The sequence below is a fragment of the Heteronotia binoei genome, chromosome 5, assembly GCF_032191835.1.
Source record: "Heteronotia binoei isolate CCM8104 ecotype False Entrance Well chromosome 5, APGP_CSIRO_Hbin_v1, whole genome shotgun sequence".
NCBI classification, from domain to species: domain Eukaryota; kingdom Metazoa; phylum Chordata; class Lepidosauria; order Squamata; family Gekkonidae; genus Heteronotia; species Heteronotia binoei.
Genome location: NC_083227.1, coordinates 42,003,630 through 42,021,426, shown reverse-complemented (window position 1 = coordinate 42,021,426; position 17,797 = coordinate 42,003,630). Strand labels below are relative to the sequence as shown.

Sequence of the window (17,797 nt, the reverse complement as noted above, 5' to 3'; positions counted from 1 at the left end):
GGGAGTTGTACTTTTTTTTTAGTTGTAGGGGAAAATTATACTTTTGTAGACAAGCACATAGCCCTCAGTCTGTGCCATGGTGCCTTCACATGCGCTTGACTAGTACGTGAAGCAACTTCTATACAAAAGCTGAAAAGGCCCGGCTGCTTCATGTTCCTCTGGGTCCTAGGCTCAAAGCATTGACCATGAGATGCTCTGTAATGAATGTCAATGAATCCAAAGTAAGTTTGCAATTTACAGATGTGCACACCTGAAGAGCACATATTCACGACTGGTACAGCACAGACATTGTCTGCAGTTTTTGATGCAATAATTCATAGCAAGCGGTGACATTTATCAAAGACGGTAAGACAAAATATTTCAAGTGTGCTAGTATTTTTAGGGTGGCCATAATGTCTGAAGGCCAGCCAGGGACACTTTTGGGAGGGGGAAGGTAGGGGTGCTGTCACTTCCGGTGATGTCATGCCACCGCCGGAAACAGGAAGTGACATCACTTCCGGCGACATCACTTCCGGTGATGTCATGCCACCGTCGGAAACTGGAAGTGACATCACTTCCGGTGATGGCATGCCACCGCCGGAAACAGGAAGTGACATCACTTCCTGTGACTTCATTTCCCCGCGCCACCTGCCGGAAACGGGAAGTGACATCACTTCCTGTGACATCATTTCCCCCGCGCCACCTGCCAAAAGCAGGAAGTGACATCACTTCCTGTGACATCATTTCCCCCAAATGACATCATTTCCCCCAAATGCCACTGCCGGAAACAGGAAGTGACTTCACAGCACTTCCTGTGACGTCCCCAAAAATCCCCCAAATATCACCGCCGGAAACACCAAGATTATTTATAGAGAGGGAAAGGGGGAAATAAAGTTAAATAAAACTCTTTTTTTACTTTTTTCAAAGTGAGAAGACTAGAGAGAACGGGTTCCACTAGAGAGAAAGGGCCTCCAGGGACCAGCGCCGGCCTCTCCGCGGCCTCCGCTGGCCTCTGGAGGGCCTCCAGGGACCAGCGCCGGCCTCTCCGCGGCCTCCGCGGGCCTCTGGAGGGCCTCCAGGGACCCGCGGCAGCCTCTCCGTGACCTCCCCGGCCTCCGCCGCCGGGCCCCGCGCGTGGGCGGGGAAGGCGGCGAGTGAGGGAGCCAGCGTCCCTGCGCGTGCGCACACCGCCGTGCGCACGCGCAGGGACGCTGGCTCCCTCACTCCCCGCCTTCCCTGCCCGTGCACGCGGCCCGCCGGCTCCCCGCTGGCTATACCGGGACTTCTAATGGTCCCGGTATAGCCAGCCCGGGAGCCGGGAATTGGTGGCCAGAACCGGGAAAGTCCCAGGAGACCGGGACGGTCTGGCCACCCTAATTTTAAGCATGTTTTATTTTAAGTTAAAAAATTGTTTAATTGTGTGTCTGTGCCGTTTATAAAGTTGCTACCTGGTATTACATTTTATGATGCTCATGGCCCAGCCCGACAAGGTCTCAGTTATGTCAAATCTGGCCCTCATAACAAATGAGTTCGACACCCCTACCCTAACCTCTCTATTACGCCATACTGGCTTACCGTACTAGCTTTTATAAATTAGTGTTAAATGTCCATGTCCAGAGGCAGTGTGATGGGTGGGGCACAAACAACTGGTAAGAAGGCATTTACCATCATGCCCTATTTGTAGATTTTCCCAACTCATTTGATTCACTGCAACTGAAAACAGGTTGCTGCACCAAAATGACCCTTGGACTGATATGGCAGTGCTTTTCTGATTTTTATGCCACCTCTCTAGGGAATTTGCTTGAGACAGCTTACAAAATAAAATATAATACAATCAAACACTAAAATTTAGTAATGTAAAGGTAGTCCCCTGTGCAAGCATCAAGTCGTTAGTGACATGGGGTGACATCACATCATGACATTTTCTTGGCAGACTTTTTTTTACGGGGTGGTTTGCCATTGCCTTCCTTATCATCTATGCTTTACCCCCAGCAAGCTGGGTACTCATTTTACAGATTTTAGAAGGCCCTGAGCTGGCTACCTGAACCCAGCTTCCATCAGGATTGAGTTTAGGTTGTTAGCAGAGCTTGGATTACAGTACTGCAGCTTACCACTCTGAACCACAGGGCTCCTCGAAAAATCAAAACCCAGCATTAAAAACCCAGCTACAGTGTAAAAACATAGAGCATAAAAGCAGACCACCAAGCAGGTTGACAGTTTTCAGACTAAAAACACACTACATTGGTGTTAAAAGACCCCTTCATCAGGGCTTTTTTTCTGGAGGAATGCAGCAGAATGGAGTTCCGGAACCTCTGTGCTAAAACTTAATTCTCAAAAAATGTTTAAAAGTTAATGTTTCTCCTTTATTTCCCTCTCCAGAAAAAAGCCCTGCCTTTAATTAAATTCCTGGGTGAACAAAAACATTATGGCCTGGTGCCTAAGAGAGAGTAATGGAGGCATCAGGTGACCTTCAAGGGGAAGGGCATTCCACAAGCAAGGTGCCACTACAGAAAAAGCCCTGTCTCTGGTTGCCACATGAAGGCAGAAGAAGACAACGACGACATTGGATTTATATTCCGCCCTCCACTCAAGAGTCTCAGAGCGACTCGCAATCTCCTTTATCTTCCTCCCCCACAACAAACATCCTGTGAGATGGGTGGGGCTGAGAGGGCTCTCACAGCAGCTGCCCTTTCAAGAACAACCTCTGTCAGAGCTATGGCTGACTCAAGGCCATTCCAGCAGGTGCAAGTGGAGGAGTGGGGAATCAAACCCCATTCTCCCAGATAAGAGTCCGCGCACTTAACCACTACACCAAACTGAAGGCAAGGGCACAGAAAGCAGGGTTTGTGAGGCAGATCTTCACTGGTCTATTGGAGAATATGAGAGAAGGCAGTCCTTTAAGTACTGTGGTCCCAAGCCATTTAGGGCTTTAAAGGTAAGAAACAGCACTTTGAATTGTTCCTGGTAAGAAATAGGCAGCCGGTGCAGATTTTCAGCATTGGGATGATGTGATGATACCTGTATCCTGCCCCTGACAATAGCCTGGCTGCGGCATTTTGGACTGCTTTCACAGAAAAGCATTATAATCAGAGCATGGATGACTGCGGCTAGATCATGATCATGGCCAGCCCTGTTCCCTCCGGCACCCTAGGCAAAGCTAACTACTTACAACTCCCCCTTCTCTGGGGTCACTGAGGCCATATCTCTCCATTCTATCCTATGGACCCATAGTAGGATAGAATGGAGAGATCAGGGCGCCACTGTGGTGTGACCCCAGAGAAGGGGTTTAAAGTTTAAAATCCTTTCTGTAGCATCATGGCACAGTAGCGGCCCATTCCCTCCATCCTATCCTATGGGCCCATTGGAAAGAATGGACTTTCCATTCTATCCTAAGGGCCCACAGGATGGAATGGAGGGATTGAGCCACCACTGAAGCGTGATGCTACAGAAGGAGTTATAAACTTTAAAACCCTTCTCTGGGATTGCGCTGCAGTGGCGGCCCAATCCCTCCCATTCTATCCTGTGGACCCATAGGATAGAATGGAGGAATCAGGCCACAGCAACCCCAGAGAAGGGGTTATCCCTGCCGCCTGTGCCTCTCAGGGTCTCTGAGAGGCATGGGGAGGGGGAAATCCTTTTCCTGCTTCTGCACCCCAAGCATGCAAAAGCAGGGAGAAAATCCCACCACCTGTGCCTCTCAGGGTCTCTGAGACGCACAGGAAGCAGGTGGGGAGAGAGCCTTTCCCTGCTTTTGCAACCCCAACGGTGCAAAAGCATGGAGAAAGCCTCTTGGAGACTACAAAAGTCCCACACATGGGTAACTTGGAGAGGCGTCACGCCAGGCAGCGCCCTAGGCAATTGCCTCGTTTGCCTAGTGGCAGGGTCAGCCCTGATCATGATTATTCCACTGCTCATCCTAATTCTAACTTGACTTAGTAGCCTGCCCAGGGAAAGGAGATGTGAGATTGTCATGTAGTTTCATGGTATCCACTGATCACATTTCAAACTCAGCTTGAAGTATTGCTCACCAAAATCAACACCAGTGTGTATATAAATAAAGAATGTATAAACCTGAAGAGTCTTTTCTTATTTTACAAAGATACCTTATACACAGTACGGAACATTTTTCAAAAGAGGGTGGATTTCACAACACAAATTTCTAACCAATTTTATTACCACTGCTCCATACAATTTTTATAGAGAAGTTCCTTGTTGAAACTTTCTTTTAGAGCATAAGTTCATAGTCCTTCTTTTTGCTGAAGCAAATCCAAGTCCTGCCTTTTGAAAAATGTTCTGTACTGTGTATAAGGTATCTTTGTAAAATAAGAAAAGACTCTTCAGGTTTATAAATTATTATTTATATACACAGTGGTGTTGATTTTGGTCTGTAATATACTGTGTTGCCGCTTTGTTTGTTACCCATTTGAATGTATCGCTCAGCATAAGGTCTGGTGCCCTATCTCACATCGCCATTCAGAACCTTTTCCTATAGCAAACATCCCCAAGCTAAGAAATAAGCCAGTATGGTGAAGTGGTTATAGTGTCAGACTAAGATAGCCGGGTTCAAATCCCCATTGTGCCACGAAGCTTACAATAAAGGTTTGGGCCAGTTTCTCTCTGTCTCTCTGCCTAACCCATTGCTCCTAGTGTCAAAGACTGAAGCCAACGAGAGCACCAGCCCGCTGCCACCCCCTAGAGACTCACTGAAGCCCAAGTCTGAGTATCTCCCGGGAAAACTGTGTCTTTGTTGTGAAATGGGTAGGATTCATCTAATCATCCCACTATTTTTATTTAGATATTTAACATATTGTTGTCATCTCCAGGTTTGAATGCCAGGTTCAAGTAACTACAAATAAGTGCTTTCAAACCCTCTCCCAGACATCTTGAGAGGCTTGAGGTAGTAGGCACTGGGTTCAGATTACCCTGTGTGGTATTATAACATGTTAACAAACCCCTCAGGCAACCTGTCTTCTGCCTGCTTCCAGCTGCAGGAGCCGGTCCTTGGAAACTGGCAAAAGGACACCTGCCTTCCACTCTGCCGTTTTCTTCCCTTCCTGGTTCTTCAGCTTCAGAGCTCTCTCCAGATGCTGTTCTAGCAGAGGCACGGCACATTCCAGTTTGCTCTGGAAGGACAGGAAAAGGCCTTATTTTATGAGATCCAGAATGGGGCAGTAGATTGCCAAGTCCAACTCAAGAAATATCTGGTGACTTTGGGGGTGGAGCCATGAGGCTTTGGGGGTGGAGCCAGGAGCAAGGGTGTGACAACTACGATTGAACTCTGAAGGGAGTTCTGGCAATCACAACCACACACCTTTTAAATGCTTTCCCTCAATCGGAAATAAAAGAGAGGGGCCCCTTCTTTTGGGGCTCATATTATGGAACCCCCTGGTCCAATCTTTTTGAAACTTGGGGGATGTTTTGACTAGGGGCACCAGATGCTATGCTAAAACTTTGGTGCTTCTATCTTAAAAAAAAAAACAGCCCCCCCTAGAGCCCCAGATACCTGCACATCAATTTTCCATTATATCCTATGGGAATCAGTCTCCATAGGGTATAATGGAGTGCCCAACAGACATTTCCCTCCCTCCCTCCTGCTTTCTGATGACCCTGAAGTGGAGGGAAGGCCTTCAAACCGGGGGATCCTCTGCCCCCACTTGGGGATTGGCAACCCTATGGGGCAGCAGAGGATGGCCTATAGACCAGGGTTTGAGAGACCCACCTTCACATCCCCATTCTGCCATGACATGTGCTGGGTGATTTAGGGCCAGTCACTTTCTCCTCACAGGGTCACCCTGAGCTCAGGGGAGGGTGGAGGAGCAAGGCAAAAAGACAGGTTGCTTACCTGTAACTGTAGATCTTCGAGTGGTCATCTGTGCATTCACACTTGTGGGATGTACTGCGCCTGCGCTGGTCCCCAGTCGGTATCTGTAAGAAAGCCCGGGAAAGATTTCCGCGGACGGCGCCACTGGGCATGCGCCGGCGCCCCACTGCGCAGGCCCAACGGCGCCACCGCGGCAATCCCACCAGTTCCTTCTTGACCGCTGAAAGCCCCTAAGGAAGGGAGACCGTCAGCAGTGGGGAAGGAGGGTGGGTAGTGTGAATGCACAGATGACCACTCGAAGATCTACAGTTACAGGTAAGCAACCTGTCTATCTTCTTCGTGGTCTCTGTGCATCACACTTGTGGGAGATTAGCAAGCAAGTCATACCTGGAGGTGGGAAGACGGTCAACCGGAGATGACAGATTGTAGCACCGCAGTCCCCAACCGGGTCCTCTGCTGAGCATGCACGTCCAACGCGTAGTGCTTCATGAAAGCATGCGGGGACGACCAGGTAGCAGCTTTGCAGACATCAGCCAGAGGCACGCCCTTCAGGAACGCCACCGATGTCGCCATCGCTCGTGTGGAGTGGCCACGTACAGGTCCAGGCAGTGGCCTCTTTGCTAGGAGGTAGCAGAGCTTGATGGTCTCTGTCAACCATTTCGAGAATCTCTGTGAAGAAATCTTGTCACCCATTCTGGGTGCGGTGTAGGAAACGAATAACTGCTGTCCCTTACGGAAGGACTTGGATCGGCTTAGGTAGAAAAGCAGGGCACGCCGGACGTCTAGGGAGTGAAGCCGACGCTCCTCGTCCGAGGAGGGGCTAGGGAAGAAGGCGGGGAGCCACACTTCCAGGTTGAGGTGGAATTGGGAGGGCACCTTAGGAAGGAAGTTGATATCAGGGGCCAGGGAGACGCCCGACTCTCTAAAGGCTAGGTAGGGGTAGTCACAACGCATCGCCGTGAGTTCCCCCACCCGGCGTGCGGAGGTGATGGCCACTAGGAAGGCAGTCTTCCAGGACAGAAGCTGCAGGGAACATGAGGCCATGGGTTCGAAGGGCCGCCTGGTTAATCTGTCTAGGACTATTGACAAATCCCACAGTGGGGTGGGGGGTTTGGACGGTGGATGCAGTCTAAATAGCCCCTTCATGAACTTCTTGGACTGGGGATGGGCGAAAACGGAGTACCCAGCCACAGGTTCGTGAAAGGCAGAAATGGCTGCCAAGTAGACCTTAATGGAGGAAAACACCAAGCCCGCGTCTACTAGGGACAACAAGAAATCAAAGACTGCCGGCAGGCCAGCCTCCCTAGGTGCGACTGGCCGGCCAGCCATGAAGTCCGAGAACCTCTTCCACTTCCTGTCATAGGATGCCCTGGTGGAGGGCTTCCTGCTATTCAACAGGACCTCCTGGACCCTACCCGAGAACTCTAAGGGTCTATGCGCCACGCCGTCAGTTTCAGGTGTGGCACGTTGTGGTGTAGCACCCGCCCCCGTTGGGACGACAGGAGGTCTGGTTCCGCTGGAAAGTGGTAGAAGTTCCCCCCCGACATGGTCAGTAGGGAGGCGAACCAGTTCTGGCGGGGCCACCAGGGGGTCACCAGGATACAGCGTGGCCTCTCCCTCGCTAACTTGTTTATTACCCTGGTCAGCAGAGGGAGAGGAGGGAACAGATAGAGGAAGCGGCCCTCCCACGGGATGAGGAGCCCGTCCCCCAGGGATGCAGGGTCTGCACCCCCTCTGGAGCAGAACATAGGGCACTTCTTGTTGCCTGCCGTGGCGAAGGCATCCAGCTGTGGGTACCCCCAGAGCTGGAAAACTGGTTGTAGGAAACGCCACTGAAGTTCCCACTCGTGCGGGGAGGCCCCCCCCCTGCTCAGAGAGTCCGCTTGAATGTTGAGGACCCCTGGGAGGTGTGCGGCCTTCACGAAGACGTCGTGCTGGATGCATTCCGTCCACAATTCTATCGCCAACGCACAGAGGCGGCGGGACACTGTCCCGCCCTGCCTGTTGATGTACGCCAAAGCGGTGGTGTTGTCTGTGAGTAGTGCCACTGTCCTCCCTATCAACTTTGGGCGGAAGGAACGAAGGGCAAAGTGAACCGCTAGTAGCTCCAGATAGTTGATATGGTGCACAGCCAGCTTGGGAGGCCACTGGCCCCCCACACACAGGCCTTCCATGTGGGCGCCCCAGCCCCACTGGGAGGCATCGGTGGTGATGGTCACTGAGGGCGGTGGGAGGTGGAAGGGAGCTCCCTGGCAGATATTGTCTCTGGATCCCCACCACTGGAGCGATTGGAGCGTCATAAGGGGAATAGTGAACCTCTTTCGAGGTGAGTCTCTGTTCGGGCGAAACTGGCGAAGAAACCATAGCTGTAGGTCCCTCATCCTCAGTTTCGCGTAAAGAAGCACGCTTGTCGTTGCTGCCATCAGTCCCAGCATTCGCTGAAGTTGCTTTACTGTGCCCCAGCCTTGGTTCTGGAGTAACTGTACTGAGTTGGTGATGTCCTCTGCCCTTTGGGCGGGGAGGAAAGCTCGATGGAGGTTTGTGTCCAGCACTGCCCCTATGAACTGCACTGTCCTTGATGGAGTGAGATTTGACTTTTCTAGATTGACCTGCAGGCCCAGGGCATCGAGAAGGTGCAGTGTGGCTGTGATGTGGGTAGACAGACTTTCTCTTGAATTGGCTACCAGGAGCCAGTCGTCTATGTATGGGAAGACTATCACCCCCTGCAGCCGCAGGTAGGCGGCCACGACGCTCATCATCTTTGTAAACACCCTGGGTGCCGTGGAGAGCCCGAAGGGTAGGGCAGTGAACTGGAAGTGTTGTGAGCCTATTGCAAACCTGAGAAACTTTCTGAACTCTGGGTGGATGCTGATGTGAAAGTAAGCATCCTTGAGGTCTAGAGTGGCCATCCAGTCTCCTTGGTTGATGAGGGGCAGGATGGACTGCAGTGTGGACATCCTGAACTTTCGATACAGGATGAATTTGTTCAGATTCCGGAGGTCCATGATGGGCCTTAATCCCCCATCTCTCTTCGGGACTAGGAAGTAGCGGGAGTAGAAACCACCCGTCCTGGTTTCCGATGGTAATTTCTCTATGGCTTGTTTCTGTAGGAGGGTGTCCACCTCCGCCAGCAGAGGTGGGGATGGGGGGGTGGTGATCACCACTGACTGTGTTGGAATCTGAGCAAAGTCTATTTTGTAGCCCTCTTGGATGACAGAGAGGACCCACCTGTCTGAGGAGACCAGCTCCCAGGCAGGCAGGAAAGGGCGAAGGCGGATGGTGGGCTGGGTGGTGGCAACGACGCGTGGTGCAGGAAAGTCAAAGCCCCTGCTTGGCGGGGCGGGTGCCCTTCGGTTTGCCTGATGGCTGGGCACTGTAGCGCCCTCTGTTGTTGCCCGAGTAGGCCTGCTTGTCGGGCTGTGGAGGGCGTGGTCGCCACTGTTGGTCCGAAGATGGCTTATGCGGAGTCTTTCTCGACCAGGACCTGCTCCACTGTCTGGCTCTGGGTTGTCTGGGAAGTGGCTGCACCCCAAGGCTCCTAGAGATCTTAAGGTTCTTATCTAGTTCCTGCAGTGCGGTGTCCGTGGTGGAACTAAAGAGTCCGTCCCCTTCAAATGGCAGGTCCTCGATAAGCGCCCTGGTGTCTTGTTGCAGGGCGGTCGATCTCAGCCAGGAGTGCCTGCGAATGGAGACAGCGGACATGATTGCCGCAGCTGAAACGTCCACTAGGTGCTTGGCTGCTGTTAGTTGCTGCTTTGCGACCTTCTGGCCCTCGTGCAGCAGTGCCTTGGCAGTGGTTTTCTTGTCATCCGGTAGGAAGGACAGGAGGGGGGACAGCTGCTCCCACATGGCGTATTGGTATCTGGCCATACAGGCCGTATAGTTCGATACCTTGGCGCCGAGGGACCCCGCCGAGTAGATCTTCCTCCCCATGGCGTCGAGTTTCTTCCCCTCCTTGTCAGGGGGGGTAGAGTGCACCTTACGTGACCTCGAGGAAGAGGAGACGATGGCTGAATTTGGTCTAGGATGTGTGAACAGAAATTCAGCCCCCGCCTCTTGGACCTTGTACATGTGGTCCAGTTTTCTTGAAGACACCGGTGCAGAGGATGGCTTCTTCCACGGATCCTTGAGCGCCTGGAGCATGACCTTTGTCATTGGGAGGGAGACGGCTGGAGAAGTGTCCTTCTGGACGATATCAAAAACACTATCGTCCACGGTTGGCTTGGGTTGAGAGATGGGGAGGGAGATGGTCGCTGCCATTCTTTTGACCATCTCCGCATAGGAGCGTAGGTCCTCAGAGGGCGAGACTGGGAGGTCCTCTGACGTGTTGGGGTCCGGTGAGGGCTCCCAGGTTCTCTCCTCGTCGCTTTCCGACCCCGACGGGGAGGACTCTCCTCGGCCCGAGCGCTCCGATAGGCGCGGTGATGGCTCCCTTCGCGGCGACCGGGTCGGTGTCGGTGTTCGGCGCGGAGGCTCCGTCGGTGTGACGCGTTTGTCCCGAGGAGTCGTGGCCGATCCCTGAGGATGCTTGGACCGATGCGATGTCCTGGAGAGCGAGGATAGCTCAGATTGATGCTCCCAGTCCGGGTGGTCGAGTGGCTGATGCCAATGATATTGGGGGCAGCAGGGATACGTCGACTGCCATCGATGGTGCTCCCAATGCGGCATCGATGGGTAGTGGCGTGGCTCGACCGAAGGCTCCCTTGGCCTCACGCGCTTGGGTGCCGCAGGCGTTGTCACGTCGACCGGTGGAAGAGACTCGACGTCCGATGCCGAGTCGAAGCTCCGCTGACGAGACGCCACCGATGGAGACCGACGGGTGAGGTCGATCTCCACGTCGTGTGTCGAGGACTGCAGCCGATGGTCGCTGGGTCCAGGCGTCGGGGAGGTACGACGTCGATGCGCGCTAGCCCGTGGAGTTGAAGGGCTGCGTGGTCGATGGCCGCTAGCCCGCGGAGTTGGAGGGCTGCGTGGTCGATGGCCGCTAGCCCTTGGTGTCGGAGGGCTGCGCTGCCTTCTCGCGCTAGCCCCTGGAGTAGCGGGGGTGCGGAGAGGAGAGGGGGGAACCCTTCTCACTGGGTCGGTGCCGATCGGTGCCGACACGTCGGGGGGAGGCGGAGGGGAGCGTGGCCGTTTCCGCTTCTCCTTGCTCTTCGCCTTCTTAGAGGATTCATGTCCCGAATCCTCCCGTCGTTTCTTCTGGGGCCTCTCGACCGACTCGTCGGTGGGCCGTTTCGCCGACTGCTGCTCCTTCTGCGGGACAACGTCGACCGGGGCTGCATCGGCCGATGGGGCCTTCGGGGTTTGGGCGGCAGCCATTTTCGGTACCGATGCCGAGGAAGACGCCGTTTGCTTCGGAGGGCGAAGTGCCGAGGCAGTTAGTGCGGCCGAGAGCCTAGCCGCTCTATTCTTTCTGGTCTGCTTCGAAAAGCGGAGGCAATGCGGGCAGGCTTCCACGCGGTGTCCTTCGCCGAGGCAGAGCAGACACAAAGAGTGGCCGTCGGGAGGGGCGATTTTCTTGCCGCAGGCCTGGCACCTCTTAAAAAATCCCCAGCGACTGTCCATAGACAGCGGTCGCTGGGAAAAATCCTCTCAGAATCCTCTGAGAGGAGGAAAAACTAGGGGCGAGGGGGGGGAAGTCCCGGAGGACAAGAAACCCCACCGCGACACGCACCCGAACGAAAACGCACTTTTTTTTTTTTTTTTTTAAACTAACTAACTATGGAACTAACTAACTACTACACTACAGAAAACAATAAACAGGCTAATATTTACAGGAGGCTCGGGGAAAAAGGGGTAGAAAAAACCCAAAGCTCACCGACCGGGAACACGAGGAAACACAACTCTTCGCGCAGCGGTCAGAAAGGAACTGGTGGGATTGCCGCGGTGGCGCCGTTGGGCCTGCGCAGTGGGGCGCCGGCGCATGCCCAGTGGCGCCGTCCGCGGAAATCTTTCCCGGGCTTTCTTACAGATACCGACTGGGGACCAGCGCAGGCGCAGTACATCCCACAAGTGTGATGCACAGAGACCACGAAGAAGATCAGATGACTTTCCAGTCTTCCCTCTTCATCCCCAATGCCCAGCATCATGTTCGGTCTGATACGCAGCTTTTCTGGTAAGTTTCAGAGAGCACCAGCAAGGCAAACAATGGTATAGATCTAGAGAAGCTCCGCTTAACAGACAGCCCATCTAGGGCTGCCAGCAGAGCAGCTGCGATGCATCTTTAAGGCAAGCTGGAAATATTTGGGCTGCGATTCTAAGAACGCTTTTGTAGAAGTAAGCCTCATTGAATAAAATGGGCCCTCTTTCTGAGAAAATGTACTCGGCATTGCTCCCTGGAACATGGATCTCCAACATTTACAACTGTTTTGATCCTAAATTTCTGCGGAAGTATTTTATTCTATTTGTTTCTATTGAATATTTCAGCAGTCTGTTCAAAGGCAGCTTGCAACAGCAAATAAAACATGGACGAGGGTCTTCAGTTTCTGTGTATTATGAACTGAAACTCCAGCAAGGTTGTCAGCTCTGGGTTGGGAAATACTTGGAGATTTTGGGGGTGGAGCTTGAGGAGGGCGGGGTTTGGGGAAGGGAGGGACTTCAATGGGGCTTAATGCCATAAAGTCCGCCTTCCAAAATGGTAATTTTCTCTAGGGGAACTGTCACCTGCAGATCAGTCTAACATCTGATGCCCCCTCCCACTGATAACATCACCGAGTAACATGGGGGGGGGCTCACCGAATTCAGTGCCCCCAGAAGGCCAGCATCCTAGGCAATCGCCTAGCTTGCCTAGTGACAGGGCTGTCCCTGGTTGTAATAGTGGGAAATTTCCAGTCACCACCTGTCCAAACTGTTTACAGATCAGACTTATGCGATGGTAGTCATGTTTGAATGTTCATTTACTTTTGTCGGAAGCTGGGTGACGTGCACATAATACATGCCACACGAGTAATAGTTGTCAATGATTTATTAAAAACTTTGTATCTTGCATTAAAGGTGCCTTATGACGACTGACAGAATTGCTCTGTATTTCACTTTGTACAGAATCTGGGCAGAAAAGGAAAGGCCAAGAAAGATAAGAAGAAGCTCAATATAAGCAAAAGTTTTCTGATAAAGGATCCAAGGGGCTTATGGCCATAAGTGACATGTGCACAGGAAAAGAATAGTTTGACTTCAGGCTGCCAACCTCCTAGAATTTCACCAGCTCTCCATATTACAGAGATCAGTCCTCCTGAGGAAAATAGATGCTTTGGAACAGGAGTGGCCAAACCTGCTTAACGTAAGAGTCACACAGAATAAACACCATATGTTTGAGAGCCACAATACATGAATGCCAGATGTTTGAGAGCCACAAGACAGGAAGGAAGGAAGGAAGGAAGGAAGGAAGGAAGGAAGGAAGGAAGGAAGGAAGGAGGTGGAAGTGGAAAGCAAACAACTTTAACCTTAAGTGCATTCTCCTAGTTCCTGGTTGGCTTGGAGAAGTGATTTAAAGAGACAAACGTCTTCTACAAGGTGGTGGGGGCTTCAAGAGCCACACAATACATGTGAAGGATCCACATGTGGCTCCTGAGCCACAGTTTGGCCACCTCTGCTTTGGAAAGTGACCTCTATGGTATTGTACCCTCGTCCCTTGACTTAGCCCCAAATGTCCAGCAATATTCTGGTTTCTTGTCATCTCATATAAATCTTTTGTCTTTTACTAAAGATTTCCTATTCTTCCTCTCCCCTCCCTTTCCAGGAACTTCCCAACCTACAGCTAAAAAAACCACTACCTTGACTGGATCATGAGGAAAAGACTTGCTAATGTAAGAACTAATTTCTTTAGCTGTCAGTCAGAGTCAGTGAATTTAGTAGCAGAGGGAGAGTCTGTTCGCTGGACAGCTGAAAATGTTTCCTGGATTGTTATCACCTTATATAAGATAACTGAAATGTCTGTATGTGAAAAGTTAATTGGTATTGGGAGGGGTGGTGCAGTAAATTGAATGTGACTGGTATTTACTGTAATTATATTGTTGCTGGCAGGCTATATTTTTCAAGCTGATGATTGTAGCCTGATTTTTGAGTTGTTCAGTTTGTTCCTTTTTGCATTGGAAGGATCTAGTACTGGGTTCCCCCAATATGGTGTCCACCGAGATTTTAAGAAGGCATGGCCATGGTAAGGCAGGGCTTCTTGCTGTCAGCCCTCACTCAAATGAAAAGGGTTTCTACTGGAGGATGAGGAACACTAGTAGCCCCAGGTAGAACCTGGACATCTTCCACCATTGCAATTGATCTCCAAACAACAGGGATCAGTACCCCTGGAGAAAATGGAAGCTTTGGAGAGTGGACTGTATGGCCATGCTGAGGTCCCTGTCCTCCCCAGGCTTCATCCCCAAAACTTCAGGAGTTTCCCAGCCTAGATCTGGCAACCCTACCCTCTGACACCTCCCCCTGCCTCCGGCAGCCAGGGGCAACCTGGAAACCCTAAATACATCAGACCTATTGATGACCAATACTGTATGTTTCTTTCTTTTGTTCTAAGAAAACATTTGGGAGGGAAGGTGGCATGGTATAGCTCAGGGGTAGCCAAACTGCAGCTTGGGAGCCACATGTGGCTCTTTCACATGTATCGTGTGGCTCTTGAAGCCCCCACCACCCCATCAACCAGCTTGAAGAAGGCATCTGTGTCTTTAAATCACTTCTCCAAGCAAGCCAGCCAGCAGCTTGGAGAATGCATTTTAAGTGAAAGCTGCTTTCTTTCCAACTCTCCCTCCCCATCTATTTGTTTTCCCCTCCCTCCCTTCCTGTTTTGCAGTCTCAAACATCTGACGCTCATGTCTTGCATCTCTCAAACATCTGACGTTTATTCTATGTGTCTCTTGTGTTAAGCAAGCTTGTCCACGTCTGGTATAGCTTGATCTCATCAGATCTAGGAGGCTAAGCAGGGTTGGTACTTGGAAGGCAGACCACCAAGGAAGGCTCTGCAGAGGAAGGCAGTGGCAAACCACAATAAGTTGGCTGCAGCTTGATGGCCCTTTACACAATTTTTTTAACAATATTTGATCAGTTCATTGAATCTTTTTTGACTGCTCTAACGCCCAGTCCTTCCCCACAATGTGCGCACACACACACAGAGCAAACCAGATTAGCTTTTTTTTTTTTTACTACACTATGTTTTTACATACTGGAGAGTCAGTGTGGTGCAGTAGTTGCAGTAGCTGTCTACGATCTGGGAGAAACAGGTTCTCATGGGGAACTCTGTGCAGTCGGGAGATCAGTTGTCATTCCTGGCTACATCTTGAACATTTCCTTTGCTGAATTTAAACACTGAAGACGAGACAAAATATCTCCATACATCACACTGAATGTGGGGCTAAGTGATCAGGATAATGCATCTTCCATATCACTTAGGGTTGCCAGCAGTGTTCCCTCTAAGCTGAGTTAGCATGAGCTAGCTCACAGATTTTTAGCCTCCAGCTCACACATTTTTTGTCTTAGCTCAGGAAGGATGACAGAGCACAATAATTTATGCAGTGGCTCACAACTTTAATGCCAGTAGTGTCAAGCATGGTAAAATTCCATTGGTAATTGATTGTTTTAGGGTCCTCCATAAAACTGGTCTAAGAAATATCATGGAGGACCAAGGTCTGTTAGCTCTGTTATTTTCCACTCCCCCTTTTTGCTTTATTGCTTGTAAAGTAGAAGTAGAGAGAAACGAAACTAGTTTGAGAAAAAGTAATCAGCACCTTCCCATACATTCCTGTTAGGGAGTGCGACACATCTGGGGAAAGCAAGGACGGAGTCCTGATAACACCATGAGAATGTAGACATTTATGATAGTTTATGTGTGAGAGCGCATCCCTCGCCCCCACCTTTTGGAATCCTTTTGAAGTTAGCCTTAAAAGTATTGTATTAATGTATCTTTAGCATCACTCTCAAGAATCTGTTATACTGAAAGTATCGGTCTATCAATAAATGTAGTCTTGTATCAAACCCGACTCGTCATTGAAACCGCATGCTTGACAAGTAGCTCACAAAATAGAATTTTTGCCCACAAGACTCTGAAGCTTAGAGGGAACATTGGTTGCCAGGTCTGGGTGAGAAAATACCTGGAGACTTTGGAGGTGGATCTGGGAGAGGGGCGGGGCCTCAGCAGGCTACAATGCCATACAGTCAACCCTTCAAAGCAGCCATTTTCTCCCAGAGAACTGGTCTCTGCCAGCTGGAGATCAGTTGTACAAGCGGGACATCTCCAGGTCCCACCTGGAAGCTGGCAGCCCTAATAGATGCAACACAAGCTAATGATGTGGTCAGCTGTTGAAACCAGCAAATTTCCACACAATCTAAAAGCACATAATTTTTTAAAAAATATTCTTTTGCTAGGGTGTCCAAGAGACTGAGACACACCAAGAAATATCCTCAAACTTGGCTGTTAACATTTAGAAATAATACAGTCTGTTAGCAAGGAGATTTTTTTAAAAAAAGTTTTCACTTCAAGGTAAAATTTCGCACCTTGTACTCCTGGGCGGCGTCTTCAGCAGGTATCACAGTGTGAGAGGCATGATCCTCAGATGACCGGCAGGCCTCACAGATAGGGACTTTCTCCTGGGTGCAGAACCAGGTAAGCTGCTCTCCGTGTTCCTCACAGAGCCCCTTCTTCTTCTTCTCCTCCCTCCCTCTCTCTCTGTGTCTCTCTGCCTCCCTCTTTGACTTTTTTTGTTCCCTCCTCGCCAGGGCTTCCTTCTTCACATTTGCAAAGCAGAAGCGGCAGAATTTCAGGCCATCGAAGATCACAGGATTCTTGAAGGGCCCTTGGCAGAGGACACAGACGCCAGACTTCCAGGCTTTTGTTTTAGGGGCTGGTTTTGAAGGAGCAGAAGCCATGGTTCCTTCAAGATGTGAAATCCACTTAGGTTTCGCTTTCCTGCTTTCTCAAGTCCTTTTAAAACCTGCCGTTACTGGGAGGGTGCCAGGGAATAAACAGCATCAGGGAGGGGAAGGTCAATCTGATCTCTTTTGTAATATTGAACTAATATTCTGCTAGCGCTGTTAGAAAAAACTGGCCAAGTAAGTCCTTGTTCAATATGGCATTAATACTGTTACAGGAACAAAACACATTTCTCTCTCTCCCTCTCTCTTTTAAAGGAAAAAGGAAAAACACATTTTAGTAAATTCCGGCAATAAAGTTAATGGTGGTGGAAATTGCTGTCAAGTTGCAGCCAATTCTAGCAATCCCACAGGGCTTTCAAAGCAAGAGACATTCAGAGAAGGTTTGCCATTGCCTGCCTTTCTGCTTAGCAGCCCTGGACTTTCTTGGTGGTCTCCATCCAAGTACTAACCAGGCCAATGCTGCTTAGCTTCTAGGGTTGCCAATCCCCAGGTGGGGCAGGAACAAAGCCTAAAGGTATCCATGAACAACCCACCGTACTATGAAAAACTTTATATAAATAAATTACTTGTTAAATAGACAAATTGTAGTACATAATTACAAAACCATACAAAAGACAAGAACATATCCCCTAAAGTCTTATCTTTCAAACAAAAGTTCCTTTCTTGTTGATAGAAGTCCGCGGAAAGCCTTGAACAGCCTTGAAGTACAATTCCAAGAAGATAACAATCCTTTCAGCCAGGAAGGTGTGCATAGAAGAATTCACAGCGTTATTCCGCTAAGGCAACACAGCGCAACTTCGCAATTCTTAAAGCTAGGAAGATGTACAAGCGAAAAGCGGTGCACTGCTATTTCGCATGAGCAGAAGAGCACAATTGAGCAACAGAGAAGCGCTTATAGCCCTGTTTCACCTGAGGCGTTAACAAGCTGCACAGGAAATAATATAAGAGTATCACCAACAAGCTAAAAAACACAATGAAAAGAATGTGACAAAAAAGCATACATACGAACCTTCGCTAATCCTGAATCATTCATACAAAGCAATAGCTAAACTTCTTTACTGCAGATTAAAGCGGCACCACTCGGCCACACCTCACACAAGAAAGGAACTTGTGTGAGGTGCGGGTTGTTCG

The 17,797-nt window shown here is 50.3% G+C and overlaps 1 protein-coding gene across 1 annotated transcript; it reads right to left on the bottom strand.

The window, feature by feature from the left end:
* Positions 1-4,934: 4,934 nt before the first annotated feature.
* Positions 4,935-16,660, bottom strand: LOC132571994 (E3 ubiquitin-protein ligase TRIM68-like). The gene is made up of 3 exons (XM_060238787.1): positions 16,526-16,660; positions 16,289-16,444; positions 4,935-5,102 (listed from the first exon to the last, which is right to left on the bottom strand). Exons 1-3 carry the CDS (start codon positions 16,658-16,660, stop codon positions 4,935-4,937), a joined length of 459 nt encoding a protein of 152 aa, XP_060094770.1.
* Positions 16,661-17,797: the final 1,137 nt, after the last annotated feature.